Source organism: Carassius gibelio, chromosome B3, assembly GCF_023724105.1.
Source record: "Carassius gibelio isolate Cgi1373 ecotype wild population from Czech Republic chromosome B3, carGib1.2-hapl.c, whole genome shotgun sequence".
In the NCBI taxonomy this organism is placed as follows: Eukaryota; Metazoa; Chordata; class Actinopteri; order Cypriniformes; family Cyprinidae; genus Carassius; species Carassius gibelio.
In genome coordinates this window covers 23,943,198-23,957,367 of record NC_068398.1, presented here as the reverse complement: position 1 = coordinate 23,957,367, position 14,170 = coordinate 23,943,198, and the positions used below count along the sequence as shown (strand labels likewise).

At 39.4% G+C, this 14,170-nt stretch overlaps 1 protein-coding gene across 2 annotated transcripts; it reads left to right on the top strand.

Annotated features, from left to right (window-relative positions):
- The first annotated feature begins 409 nt into the window (after positions 1–409).
- rab5c (RAB5C, member RAS oncogene family) lies at positions 410–13,530 on the top strand. Of its 2 annotated transcripts, none has more exons than XM_052551578.1 (6): positions 410–577; positions 6,890–7,193; positions 8,768–8,919; positions 11,657–11,779; positions 11,860–11,953; positions 12,088–13,530. In XM_052551578.1, the coding sequence occupies exons 2-6, from the start codon at positions 7,025–7,027 to the stop codon at positions 12,213–12,215; spliced, it is 666 nt and encodes a 221-aa protein (XP_052407538.1). In that variant the 5' UTR covers positions 410–577; positions 6,890–7,024; the 3' UTR covers positions 12,216–13,530. The 2 variants fall into 2 exon arrangements, with proteins under 2 accessions (XP_052407538.1, XP_052407539.1); XM_052551579.1 differs by lacking the exon at positions 410–577 and adding an exon at positions 1,021–1,179.
- The last annotated feature ends 640 nt before the right edge of the window (positions 13,531–14,170 follow it).

The following is a 14,170-nucleotide window of genomic DNA, read 5'->3' as shown; positions in this document are numbered from 1 at the left end:
ACTGCACACCCACAGAACCCCTGTCTTAATTGACTAAGAGGTAAATAAATAAGTAAATTAAAGTAAAATTAAGGGAAATGTATCTGTTTTCAACAAAAGGGCTAAAAAAAAGAAAAGAAAGAAAGGAAGGAAGAAACAATAACATATAAAATACATCTTGAACAGCACTGTCATGTAAATGGCATATTTTTAAAGAAAAGATCAGGTATGCCTTGGGCTTCCTAACACCATTATTATTTTAGTATCCTTGAGTTTTAGTATCCTGAAATGTAACCTTCCAATACTTAAAACGAGAAGACGTAATTAAAGGCTATTTATTTATTTATTATATTTATTATAACCTTCTCTTAGATATATTAATATATAAGCCCGATTTTATTGGCCACCACCGCGTATGTCAAAAACAAGCCCCTCCTCCTCGGAAGAAGGCGGATTACGGAAGTCCGTCCCTCAAAGCGGAAGTGAAGGCCGAGGCCCGACGACTGGAGACGTATCAATCGGCAGGAGGGGAATTTTCTCTCAGCCTGACAGCCAGGGATTTGACAGAAAGAGAAAAGCTCCGCACTCATATCTCAAGGTAACCGCTGTCTGGTTTTGGTATTGATGTGTTTACTGATAGGCTATTGCTAGCTGGTTGTGGTTCACTGATACAGAGGAACTGTCAATACTGTTAGCCGATGCTCCTGATGACGTTCCTCTGGACCTTTCCCTCAGCGACATAATAAAGGAGGAACCCGGGCCCCTCTCTGTGTATCTGTCATATTCAAAACACGAATGTCACGGCAGGAGTTCAGTTTAATGGAGAAGGCCTGTATGGGTGCGTACACAGACATATATGTGTGTTTGATCAGCAGTAGCTCTGAAGTTTGGGCTTCCTTGATTGTTGTCGTGTCTTGACGTGACCATTTGACCGTTGTGATGCAGTCGCGCGCGTCTCCGAGGTGTCGCAAAGCGCCGATTGTATTGCGATTAGTAAGGTGATACTTCTCCAAACGTGCATGTACACGTCTTTTATCGCTTTCAACAAGTTTCCCGAAGCCCTGCCCGTTTTTTTTTATCAGTGTAGCAGGTTCACCGGCATTCAGTTTGGTCCTTGTGGTCAGAGATCGTGGGAGGTGCAGACCAGAAGTGAAAGACGCTGAGGACTTCATGAGGAAGTCAATGATGTGGCCTGAGGAGGTCAGTTAGATGAGTCATCTCTTAAGATCGCACACACATTGATATAATCTCGAACCCACAAGACAATACTGTTTTATTCTTCTCAAGACACTGTGATAGCAGTCTACACACACAATTCTTGACACGGTATATCGTATTTTCAAAAATGCTACGACATCATGTACTATGTATAGTGACAATTATGCATTGTACATAGTTCACTCAAAATGAAAATTTAGGCAGATTTAATATATATATATATATATTTTTTTTTTTTTATTCACATATGAACAGTGATTATTGCACATATAAAGAGCCCATCAAATATGGTAAACCTGGAAGCTCACATACACAAGTGTCTATACTAATTAATTATGAAATATGTAGTAAGCAAATACATTATTTAATAAAGCTTAATATGTGAAACTGTATCTGTCAATTCTGTAATTGTAATAACTAACAACTGTGTTTTACTGATAACACAACTCTGTAAACAGTCCCTTTTGAACTGCTTATCATATCTTAGAAGTAATAATTCATTTATAATTAGTTTTTATGTATATATCTGGCATGTGTGTAGCATTATATATTTGTCTTAAATGTCTTAAGACTTTTCATATGTTTTGTATATATATATATATATATATATATATATATATATATACATACAACATAGGTACATATTTCTCTTTAAACTCGTACTTTGATTGTGAGTTATGAATGTTCACCTTTGATACAGTGAGGATTTGAAATCTTCTGTTCACTGTCCCGCTGCGTGTAGTGAACTTTTGTTCAGCGAAGGCACTTGATGCACACATGACTGCAGAAATCTGCTTTCTTCAGCACTGTTTTACAGTCTCGTAATTCCATTGCCTTTGAGAGGTACAATATAGGCATGAGTCTTATTTGTGGTTTGGTTAGTTTTGACGTGAGGCGCTCTACCTATGCTTAACACACAAAGTATTTGATGTGACTGAATATAGAAAGACATTTTCGATGGAAATGTGCTTCAGTTAACGTGTGGCGCTTTCTTGATTTGACTGTCACTGCAGGTGAGCAAACAGGAACAGAATATTACTTTCATCTCCTAGTTCTGCTCTGCAGGGCAAAGTGGCTTTTCCCAGCATGCTTTGTGATCGCTTGAGGCATTTTAGGTCATCAAGAAAGCTGCTTTTATGTTTCTTCCATTTAAAGCAATCCAATAAAATTTTTGTTGCTCATTGGATTGAAATTGCCATTGCCGAATATTGTGCCTATAACAGATAATGATAATTGATATTGAGGTTTTTATGAGAAAAACCTGGGTGTGATCAAGGTTATTTTTTACTTTTGAGTGCTTCCTCTCCGTTTATGATCCTGACTCTGTCAATTAAATTGTTTAACACAGGGTTTGCTGGCATGGCATTAAAACACTGACACACAAATACAAGGTTCACAAAATAAATATTGTCATAGAGGTTGTTGTTGTTATTATTATTTTTTTGTTTGTCTTTATCTAAATTATTTTGCCAAGAGGAAATCACTTTTAATAGAATTTTTTTTTTAAAAAGAATGATTTAAAAACATAATCGCTATGCCAGTATTCACCATGACCAGAAAAAAGAAATGAAGTAGTCAAAAGATTTGGGAACTTGTTAACAATTTTAGTTTTATGTCTCCAGTATTCTTGTTGTTAACTAAATTTGAAATGTTTTGAACTGATGCTGGAGCGGCTTTAATGAACAGGAACAATTGGAGAACAAAGTAGATTACAAGCCTGCACAATCAGACAGAGAGATGGAAAAAGCCATTGTCTGATGGAGCGTTCAGCGTTTTGATTGTAAGATGCAGATAATAGCATCTTTTGAGTTGTATTATTAATGAATGCAGCTGCTGAGCGCCTCAGTTTGCCCTTCCAGACGGTTGCTGGGCAGGGTGTGGATGTGTTGTTATCTGTGTGTTTGCTCTGCAGAGTTCTTCTTACAGCAGATAGACGGTCTTTTCTAACACACCCTGTCTATCAGATGCCGCGTTTCCACCGAAATTACCCGGAACATTTGTTCCAGGAACTTTTTTTCCCAGGAACTTTTTTCCCCCCAGACCTGTTGCTTTCTGTGTTTCCACCGCGGTGTAAAGTACCGAGAAGATTAGGCAAATAGACTGGTGACGTAGGTCTGCGCGCGTTTCTCAATACAAAGTACCGCTGATAAAAAAAAAAAAAAAAAGTAAGCTGATTTTGGACGTGCATCCTCGGTAGTTAGTTCAGACTTTGTGCATTCCTCTTGGGAGTGTGATATCCGCGACGACGCAAGTCTGGTAAATCTATAAACAGCAGCGTACTTGATAACTTCAGTCAACTTGTCTTGGCTACTGCAGTTTTCCTCGCTGTATATTTACAATAAAACTAAATAGGATATGAAATACAACTGCCTCCGTTGGTTTTCATTTAGGCATAATAACAGCTGCAGAAATTTACTTAGTTCAGGGATATGTGTATATGCAGCCATTACAATGAAACGAAATATAAATTTGCCTCTTTTTATTTTCATTTTAACATATAGATAAATTGAATACAGACCAAAGAAAACCTGTTAGATTTACCCCGCAGCTGAATTATATTTTATGTTTAACCACTAAAGACACATCAGAGCCAGCCGCACATATCAGAAGGTCTATCCCAGGAGAGGCTGCTCTCTGCGGATACATGAGGACTGAGCTTCCGCTGATTGCGTGGAGCTCACCGTCTACGAGATCGGCGAAACACATTTTTAAATAGGCGCTGTCTTTAAAAATAAACAACAGATTTGAGTTTTAAACAACTACATTCTCGCCTGAAATACTTTTAAAATTACATTTCATGACACAATAACAGTAATATTTTGAAAATGTTGATCCGAATAAATGGAGGTTGAACTCAACCAATGCTGCGTGAACTCAACCAATCAGCATGTTTAGCGCCAAAGTCCCGCCCCCGAAAGTTCTGGAACTTTGAAGAAGTACCACCTCCCCAGCAGGGACTTTCTGAGGGGCATTTTTTTACCTGGAACTTTATTTAGTTCCTGGTTCCTGCGGTGGAAACACACAGAGTACCAGTCCAAAGTCCCTAGTTCCTGGGTAAAGTTCCTGCGGTGGAAACGCGGCTAGATATGCGTTTAATGATCAGGCTGCTTGGGGTCCTGTCCGTGCAAGTTATTTCCTTCCTGCTGGTCAGTTTCCTGGAGAGCATTTCCTATTGCCACACTGTTGCGATCTCTCCCTCTCAGTTTGTTTCTCTCAGCTGTTTGACGGGGGAGGGACGGCATTATTGCACAGCACTGTATATTCAGCTGGTATGATGAGATTTCACACGAAATGGAAATGAGTCGTAATCATTGGTCGGTGCATGAAGGAAACAGGTGTGTCACAGCCTGTGTCTTTCGTTAAGGTGACCTTACTGAAAAGATGCCAGGAAGTGAATCAGGTGGATAGTTCTGATAGCAGTAGATTAAAATGCGATGGCAGGAGGACATTACAGCGGTGCTCTGTGGAATTTTATCTGTCATTATCTGGAATTTTGGTCACTTCAGCTTTGGTTTCAGAGCAAAAGGGCTGAAGAAAGTCATGATGATGAAACCGTTCTTCCACAGCGAGTGTTTGATGTCATTAATAACTTTATGAATTCACCTTTATGAGTATTGCTGCAAGTTTCATTTTAAGGTTATTCCATCTGCTTGTAAGATGCTTTAGTTCTTTGTTATAGGTGTTGTTAAAAAGCAGTAAAGCAGGACATGTAAATTGCATCAGTATTTCAAAAACATGCTCTCATACCCACAACCTTTTGATCCTTCATAGGCCTCAGTGCTAGAATTATTCTCTAGTCTGATTTACACCTGAGTGAAATAATCCAGGTGCTTTTTCTGGTGATATATTTATTTCATTTATTTTGAAGGCATTTGTTTAGCCATGAGGTTTCTTAAAGTTATTTAATTAAACGAGCATTATAACCGATGTTTTGATTATATGCTTGATTTAACAAAAGAGAAAAGAAGTGTCTCATGAAATCTGGGATAAAAATCTTTTAGCATATCATTTTTCTTAATTTTTTTTTATAGAGATCATGTGTGAACTTGACCTTTTCAAAAGTTCAGTTTTTCGGGAGGTCAGTAAATCAGTTCTGCTAATTTTCTGGTATGAGAAATGGTAACATTAGCAGTATGGTGCTATGTGTGGACAAAGAGCAGGATTGCCAGTATGAGCATGTACAAGGTCTGAATCCCCAGTCATAAAGCTCTGTCAGAGTTGTTTACAGTAGGCTGTGTTGCTTTTATTTGTTTACATAAATGTGCACCATTTTGCATCTCAAGCCCTTTTTCCATTCATCAGCGCTGCGGCTCTACAGTTACTATTGTGTACTATAGTAATTATGTGCCGCTCTTACACCTGTCACCCTTGTAAAAAAAAAAATGTATCAGTCAAATTAGACCCATTAACATTTAAGTGTAATTTCTGATGAGCGTTTCTGTAATTACAAAAAGCTTGTTTCAAGTGTAATAAATTATATTCAGACTATTTCATCAATGTTTTTTTTTTCTATTTAGGTTGTATCACCTTCTCCAAGGCATGTTGAACTGAGATGGTGTACTTTGCAGAAGTGTGTGTGTTTGGGGGGGGGGGGGGGGTTATAAACCTCCATCACATGCTTTGGATTAGACTGAACCACAAGGCATAATTACTTTCTTCATTGCCCACTACTTCAGTTGGCCTTTTCCTGCAGTTTTTCCCAGGATATATACAGGTTAATGGGGCTAAAATGAAATTGTTGTTTGTGTTAGCCCTAAATACCTGAATAGTCTTTTACAGTAGATGAAGGTCCATCCATCTGTTTATTGACGTCTGTCTGTCTGTCTGTCTGTCTGTCTCTCTGTCTGTCTGTCTCTCTCTCTCTCTCTCTCTCTCCCACTGCCCATTACCATGCAGCAGAAATAAAATCTGGTTCTGTTTTTAACAAGCTCAAATAATGACCTCAGAGTTACCGTTAGTTCTTCTTTCTGTTAATAACGATCACATTCATTTTCTTCTTCTTATTCTCTTAGTTTCAGTGGTCTGCTTCAGCTCCGCTGTCTGTATTTTGCTTCAAAGGGTCCATTGAACTTTACTAATAAACAAAGGGTAACCCTGAAGCCCAGTTTGCACAAAAAAAAAAAAGAGAAATGTTTCAGGAGTTGAAAATCTGTGTTTTCCCCTGCTGTGATTGTATTTTATCATGCTGAAAGCCTAAAGAAAATGTGACGCCACAGTCTGTCGTCCATGATTTGTTTTGCCCCAAGCTGAGCTGAATGTGGGTCTGTGTTATGCTCCGAATAACAAATATGCACATTAAAAAACAAACATGTTCTGACCTGTTTTCTGCATCTTGTCAGTCGATACGGTGCAGATAATTTTGGATCGCTGATAAGTGCAGGTTATTTGGAGAGCTAGGTTAGTGTACACATATGACACGACACTGTTTCATATTGATGCTTTTAACTGTAATTGCAGCACACACAGTGTGGGTGGAATCTGTTTTGTTGTGGTGAGCTTTATTGAACCATTATGGGGTGGCTGGTTAATGGTTAGTGCGCTGGAATGGTTGTTAACGACTTGTAATGAGTCCGTCCTTTCCATTCACTCAACTCGAGAGTGTCACAGTCCAGTGTTTTATAATCTAGCCATTTATATCTGGTCATTTTATGTGTTTTGCTGATCAGCTTCCTTTCTCCTTTTTACTCTCTAGGTTTGTTCATCTAGTAGGGGCCATCTCTCCATCTTTTTCTCCCTGGTTCTCTCACTCTCGACCCCATCCTGCCCCGAGCTCCACTGATCCTGGTTCAGGACCCCTCTCAGATCCAGTCAGCCCTCTCCTGTTGGCATGGCGGGGCGAGGTGGACCAGCGCGGACCAATGGTGCCGCCCCCGTCGGGAACAAAATATGCCAGTTCAAACTGGTCTTGCTGGGAGAGTCTGCCGTGGGCAAGTCCAGCCTGGTGCTGCGTTTCGTCAAAGGCCAGTTCCACGAGTATCAGGAGAGCACCATTGGAGGTTAGCCGGAGTGTGTTTATGTCCAAGCTTGTCCTTTCTAAAGATGAAGGGGTTTTTTCTCACACTTTTGATTTTGAATTTGCAGCACAAGAATGCACACGGGTTCTGATCTCATTGTTGACATGAAATAAAAAAGAAAGGAATGCACAATATATTCAGTTGTGGGCCGTTTTTAAGTTATTTAATTCTGATACTTATTTCTTATACATTTAGATGATCTAACATTCCCTCTAAAGGTAATCTTTAGTGGAAATATTCTATAGAACTGTAGGATATCTCCTTTAAAAGACTTAACACACTCAAAATAGAGCAAACCTTCTGCATGTACCGGTATGTGGTTATGTTGATGTGTGGTGAGAGGGCTGGGCTTGGTCAGGAGCAGGCAAGCTGGTTCTTACTTGCTAATCACATGACTGCCACACGAGTTATACTGCCCTATAAAACAGACACGCAGTTATGCATGTACACACATCTGATCTCATAACCAAACACATTCTGTATACAGCTTAAAATGGTGTTCAAAAGATTTATTTTCTCCACTGTTTTAAAGAGTTACATGGACAAAGAGAGCAGAGAGGAAGGAGTTTGGCGACCAGAAGGAAAGGGAAACGGTCAACAATGGGATTTCCTGAGTGTGTGTGTGTTAGTGTGTCCCTCCATTGAAGTCGTCAGTGTCTCAGGGGATCTTTAAGTGAATTAGATCGTGGACATTAATGGATTTCTTCCATCAGGGCTCAGTTTCATATTTAGCAAGAGATGCATACTAGTCAGGCATGAGGAAAGAAAAACATCTTTGAGTGCCATTTAGTACAGGCAGGATACTGCATGCTTACACGAGGCTTACAATAAGGAAATCCTCAGCACTTTTTTTGTCCTTCTACATATTTTCCTTCAGTGCCATGATCATCCTGTCATCAGTGAGCAGCTCAAAGCTCAGTGCTGTGGGGAAATGAATGCGAGCTACAAACATGTGACCATGGCACCTGAATCAGGACAATGTCTGGAGTTGAAGGGATTAGAAACCTGCATGCTCTTTCTTATTCTCCACTTCTGCGCACTTGTGTTTGCATCGATTTAATGTGTTCTAAAATTTACATTTTCTGAACAATTTTAGAATTGGTAAAGTTTTCAGGGTGGTTGCGAAGATGTTAGTGATTGCTAGTTGTTTGGTCGGGTGTCATCTCTCATCATCTGATATTTTTATATGGATATTTAAAAGTTGTTGCTGTTGGTTTTTGAATGATCTCTTATGCTCACCAAGGCTGCAGTTATTTGATTGAGAATTCAGTAAGAATTGTAATTGTGAAATGTGAAAACACTCATGTTTTTGGCCTGATCAACTGTGATGAGCAACAGATCATTTTGTCAAACCCTCCTCCACATAACTGTGAATTAAACCTCAGATAACCTCTAAAAGGCCTGATCATGACAATGCATATATTTGATTCAGCATGTTTGTTAGTTTCAACACGTTCAGCTTAAAATAGCTCAGCAGTAAGGAAGTGCCACAATTATTTTTATCAGATGAACTAATGTTCATGTCATAAACATTTTTGTTTCTATTTCCTTTCTAGCTGCTTTCCTCACACAGACAGTCTGCCTGGATGATACAACAGTAAAGTTTGAGATCTGGGACACAGCTGGACAGGAGCGCTATCACAGCTTGGCCCCTATGTACTACAGAGGAGCCCAGGCGGCCATTGTCGTCTATGACATTACTAACACAGTGAGTGCCCGTGATTATGAAATCAAAACATTGAAGTCTGAGTTTTTATCAGACAGGTGTCCTGTACAGTCAGTCTTTCACCAGCGGAGGGTTACGTGGCACCTCAGCTACATTGTGACTTTGCCAGTCGTGCATCGGCTCTAGTAAAGGCTGATATCAGGCCCTTGTGCTCAGCAGAAGTATGGTCTGAATAATAAGGTTTCACCTGACTGACTGCTGGGGTTAATTATTATTCTGTTGGATACAGTCAGACCTTTGCTCAAAGTCAAGCAAGTCACAGTGGCAGTGCACTTCCTTCCTGTGTATGTGTGATTGTATCAAAATACAGTAATTAATTTGTAATATGTAAGATATTTTAAAGGTGACATATCATGAAAGTCTGACTTTTTCTGTGTTTAAGTGCTGTAATTGAGTCCCGGGTGCATCTAACAAACAGAAAACGTGAAAACGTTTCAAATCTGCTCAAAGAAAGGGGATCTTATTATAATATTACCGCACCTTAATCTGCAAGTTTCCACCCACGGCGCCGACATTGTGTTTTTACAAGCGACAACGGTGTACCAGTTTTAACCCAATGGAGGAAGTTTGAGTTTCTGTCTTTGGCTGCACTGATGAGCACAGAACACCATTTAGAGTCTCAGCCTCAGAGGAGACAAAAGAGCAGTCGATGTATAGATTTATTTACTTTATAATTACGCTGCTGCCACACAGATCTAATATGAACACGCTTTTTTTCCTTTCACAGATATAACCGACTGTTTTCATAACATGTCTGTTTTTAAGATAAACTTGTGTGTATTTGACCGTTTTAGTGCAATAAGACATGAAAGGAGAGCGAAGTGTCCTCATATGCCATGTGACAGCTGCTTTCTGTGCGTGTGCTTTGAATGTGTGCTCAGAAAACCATATTTCAGAAGTTTCAACTGATATGGTTTAAAATGCAAGATTTCAGTGTGATAGACAAATAGACTGTAAAAAAACATGGAAATAGTGTCTGTGACGTGATTCATAGGTTTCTGAAGAGCATTTTTGATGCCTAAAGTGGGCGGAGCTGACAGTCACCATCTTGGCAGCTCGTCACCATGCTTCACTCCTTGCTAATCGAAAATGTGCAAAAAGCCAGGACGTGGATGCAGATGAGGTGCCTGCTGCTGAACCCAGAGTGACGGCAGTGCTGTCGTGCAAAGACAAAAAAAAATTGCCCCGTTTTTGGTCAAAAATTATTAAATTGATGTTTTGGGGGCATTCAAGACCTCTTTTATCATGTGTATAAGTATGTTGGAGAAAACCCAGAGAAACCAAGGCAGAACACAGTATAAAATCAGTTACTGCTCTTTGACTTTGTTTTGGATTGCACAAATTAAGTAACGGTGCTCTGCATTTGTTTAGCCGTTCGTCAGTATTACTGTGCTGCCCTGGAGTTATACAGTATTCTGCCTTTGGTTTACTGTCCATTAGTCTGCCTCGTGAAAATTATGGTGTAACTTGTGTGCTTTCATACGTCTGTCGGCACTTCATTAGGCAAACAAGTTAGCGATCTAACAAACTGCTCCATATAACAAAGCACTGTGAACAAGCAATGACTATATAACTTAGCAACAATATTGAATCAAATAATCTTTAAAGGTTTTTTTTTTCTTTTCTTTTCTTTTAATAATGCAGTTTGTTCACTGAGTGCCAGCTGTCAGTCTGGGGCTGCACGTGTGAGGACTCGAATCCTCTGACAGTGTTGCATGTATTACACATAAAATTAGTAACAGTTCACAATTAAATCCTTTTCCTACTATTACGTTCCCCTTTCTAATTAGTCTAGGGAAAATGAGGAATACGTAACAAAGTGACAGGAAAATCCACATTGAGCCCCTCATCCCAGTCCCAGCCCTAAAGAACACTGCCAACCACTAAAGGATTCGCTATAATTTCATTTATTACATGCAGGGGTATCAGGAACAAAGCAAAAAGGCACCATTTTAAAATCTAACTTACCTAACACCGGGAAAATAAATAACACTAAGACAATATGCTTCCTTAACTACCTAACTTTCCCAAAAACAGGAGACCTGAAACTCTAGCACAAATTTGGCAGTAAACATCAACAGGTGAATACCAACAACCACAACACTTACTCTCTCCTCAACTGTGCTCTCTTGATGGCTTTTATAGCTGGTTTCCTCTGGAGGAGCCAGTGAAATGTGTTGGTTTGTCATCAGCAAACGAGTACCAGGTGCCAGTAATCAGCTCCTATTAGAACAGCAGCACTGGAGAGAAAAGACGACTGAGAACACACAAAAACTCTTGACTGACCCCAGAACAGTACAAACTACATCACAGGACGTAACACTACCTTTTCATGTAACTTGATAAAATCTTCAGAGATGTTGAATTCACAGTCATTCTGAGCATTATTCATACTTGCTGGCGTTGTCATTATATAGACTGTATAAAAACATGGACGTAGTGTCTGTGATGTCTTCTGTGGTTTTCTGAAGTGCATTTTTGAAGCTCACAGTGGGTGGATGTGCCATCTGGGCAGCGCGTCACCGCGTGTCATTGATAAGTGAATATAGATGAAAGTTCTTTAAAAATATGATGCAAAAAAAGACATTTTCAGCAGCCATTATTCCTGTCTTCAGTTCATCAATTTAATGCATCCTTGTGTGCCCTACTAAAGCCCTACTACTTCATCTGATTTCCCCTTTAACAATGACTTCTCTGCTTGTTTCCTTTGCAATCTTAGGACACATTCACTAGAGCAAAGAACTGGGTGAAGGAGCTGCAGCGTCAGGCGAGTCCAAATATCGTTATTGCTCTGGCCGGCAACAAGGCAGACCTGGCCAACAAGAGAGCCGTTGACTTTCAGGTGTGTTTACATGAACGCAAAACCACCTTGTGTGAATCTGCTTCTGATATGTTTTTAACACACCCACATGCTTTCTTTAGGAGGCGCAGGCATACGCAGACGACAACAGCCTACTCTTCATGGAGACATCTGCAAAGACAGCCATGAACGTGAACGAGATCTTCATGGCTATCGGTACGATCTCACCCCTCCTATTGACACTCTTCAGCAACATGACACTAGTTTAAAATCCTGCTGATGATTTAATTCCGTTCAAGCCAAACTAGAACGTTTATGAAGAAAATGTCCTTCTCAATCTCTCTCTTTAGCCAAGAAGCTTCCGAAGAGCGAACCGCAGGGTGGAGCAGGAAGTGCCGGGCGGGCCAGAGGAGGCGTCGACTTACAGGAGACAGCACCTCAGGGCAGAAGCGGCCAGTGCTGTGGAGGCGGCAACTAACCATCGGACCAATCAGCTGGCAGATGCACCCAAGGACTGATACAGACACACAAACACAGTATGAAACCATAGTGTGAGATCTATTCACTTATGACCCAGCTCTAAACTATGGCCAGTTAGACTGTACCATACAGCTTCAGAACTGGAAACTGGCCATCGATACCCCTGTAAATCGACACGTTAATGTTTCGACCAGTTATTCCTTCCAAAAACAGTACATGCACATTCAGATACAAGCAAGGACACAAGCGTCTCCGCCATCTGTGGTTTTCAAAGTTATTCGATTTGTCTTATATAGAGCTTTGACAAAGCAAAAGGAGACCAAACATGTGATCCGATCTAACCAATCACATTTGAGACTAAAGAAATTCCAGACTGCTGCTGCTGCTGGAAAAACAAGTTATCTCTCCCTTGTATTTCCTTACCCTCTCATTTGCTCGTTTGAATGAGAAATTTAGTGGCGACGCCACTATTCAAACACGCTTTCCCTTTTGGTGGATGCATACTGCCAGTATTGAGTTACACCTCATCTTTCTCCTGCTCTCCTTGATCACATCCCTCCTTTGTTGGAGAGAGGAAAGAATGAGGAAACAGGCTATTTTCCATCTATGTCAGGCTGTTCTGTAGATCCTGTATTATTTCTATTGTATTAGTCGCTCAGACGTCCACTACTCCAGCACAAATGAAACCAGTATATGATTTAATAGGCTAGACTCCTTTTCTAATCATTTACATATATCTACTTGTATATCTAAATGCATTAACAGGTGGTGTAACTCCGATGTGAGGTGTTGTTTTTTCCCTTTGCATTAATGAAATGTTTTTGAAATCGGACTTTGAGAAAAAACATATAAATAACACAGAGGCAAAATCAGCCTCCTCTGACCAAAATCACAAATATTTACGAAAAAAAAAAAAAAAGATAATGTCACTGCTCTTGTACTCTTGTTTTTTCCCCCCTTTATTTCCCTGTGAATATGCCCCCAATCATTAGCCATTTAAATTCAGCACCTTTGTAAGAATTCACTTGTTTTTGTACTTAAGGTCTCTTCGAGTGCACTGGGTATTTCTTTGTCCTCTGACGACATGTCATTTTCTTTCAATATTGTTCTCTCCTGTGTTATGTCGAAGGACGTCTCTTTCGACTGGCATTTTCAGCATCACATGCGACCTAGCACAACAAATGTGAATAGTGACCCAGATGTCTCAAGCAGGGTCTGAGGAACGAGGGAGGCAATGGACAAAAACAAATAAATGGAAAAACACCAACCTAATAAAACCTGTAATTTTACCAATAAAGGAGGGGAAGGTATAAGTTCTGTTTGTTGTGTTGTTATTTCTAAAAACAGGGTGTGGAGTTTAATTCCTCCCCTAAATATGGTTGAGAATGGAGGCTTTATTCACCATTACTAAATCAATTTAAAAGTAACTCTTTTGTGTTTATGTCATGCAGGCAGTTGTTTTGAGTTACTGAAGGTATTGTATAAATTCACTGTTCACAGTCAGCCATGATTAAGTTCATTCATGCATTAAAGTGTCCAATAACAATAAAATTATTTTATCTTTGTTAATGTTAGTTTAAATATAAACTGTTGGTCAATCCCATTAATAGATATAACTTTTCATTTTAATAACGGTTATCAGTAAATGCTGGAATCGGCATGAACTAAGATTAACAAATGGTATATTTTGTTGTTCGTTTACAAATGTTAACAAATGGAACATTATTGTCAAGTGTTACATTATCAGTGATCTTTTAAATAAATTAATTTGGTTTATGTTTTGTTAAAATCATAGGTAAGGGAAATTTATATCTTATTTAGAAATAAACATATTAGAAACTAGTAAATGCAGAATAACTGAAACGGAGTAGTTTCTTAAAGATCACCATCCCTAGTCATAAATGTGTAGAAACATATTTACATTTGGCAGCAAAATGCCTAATGTATTAACCA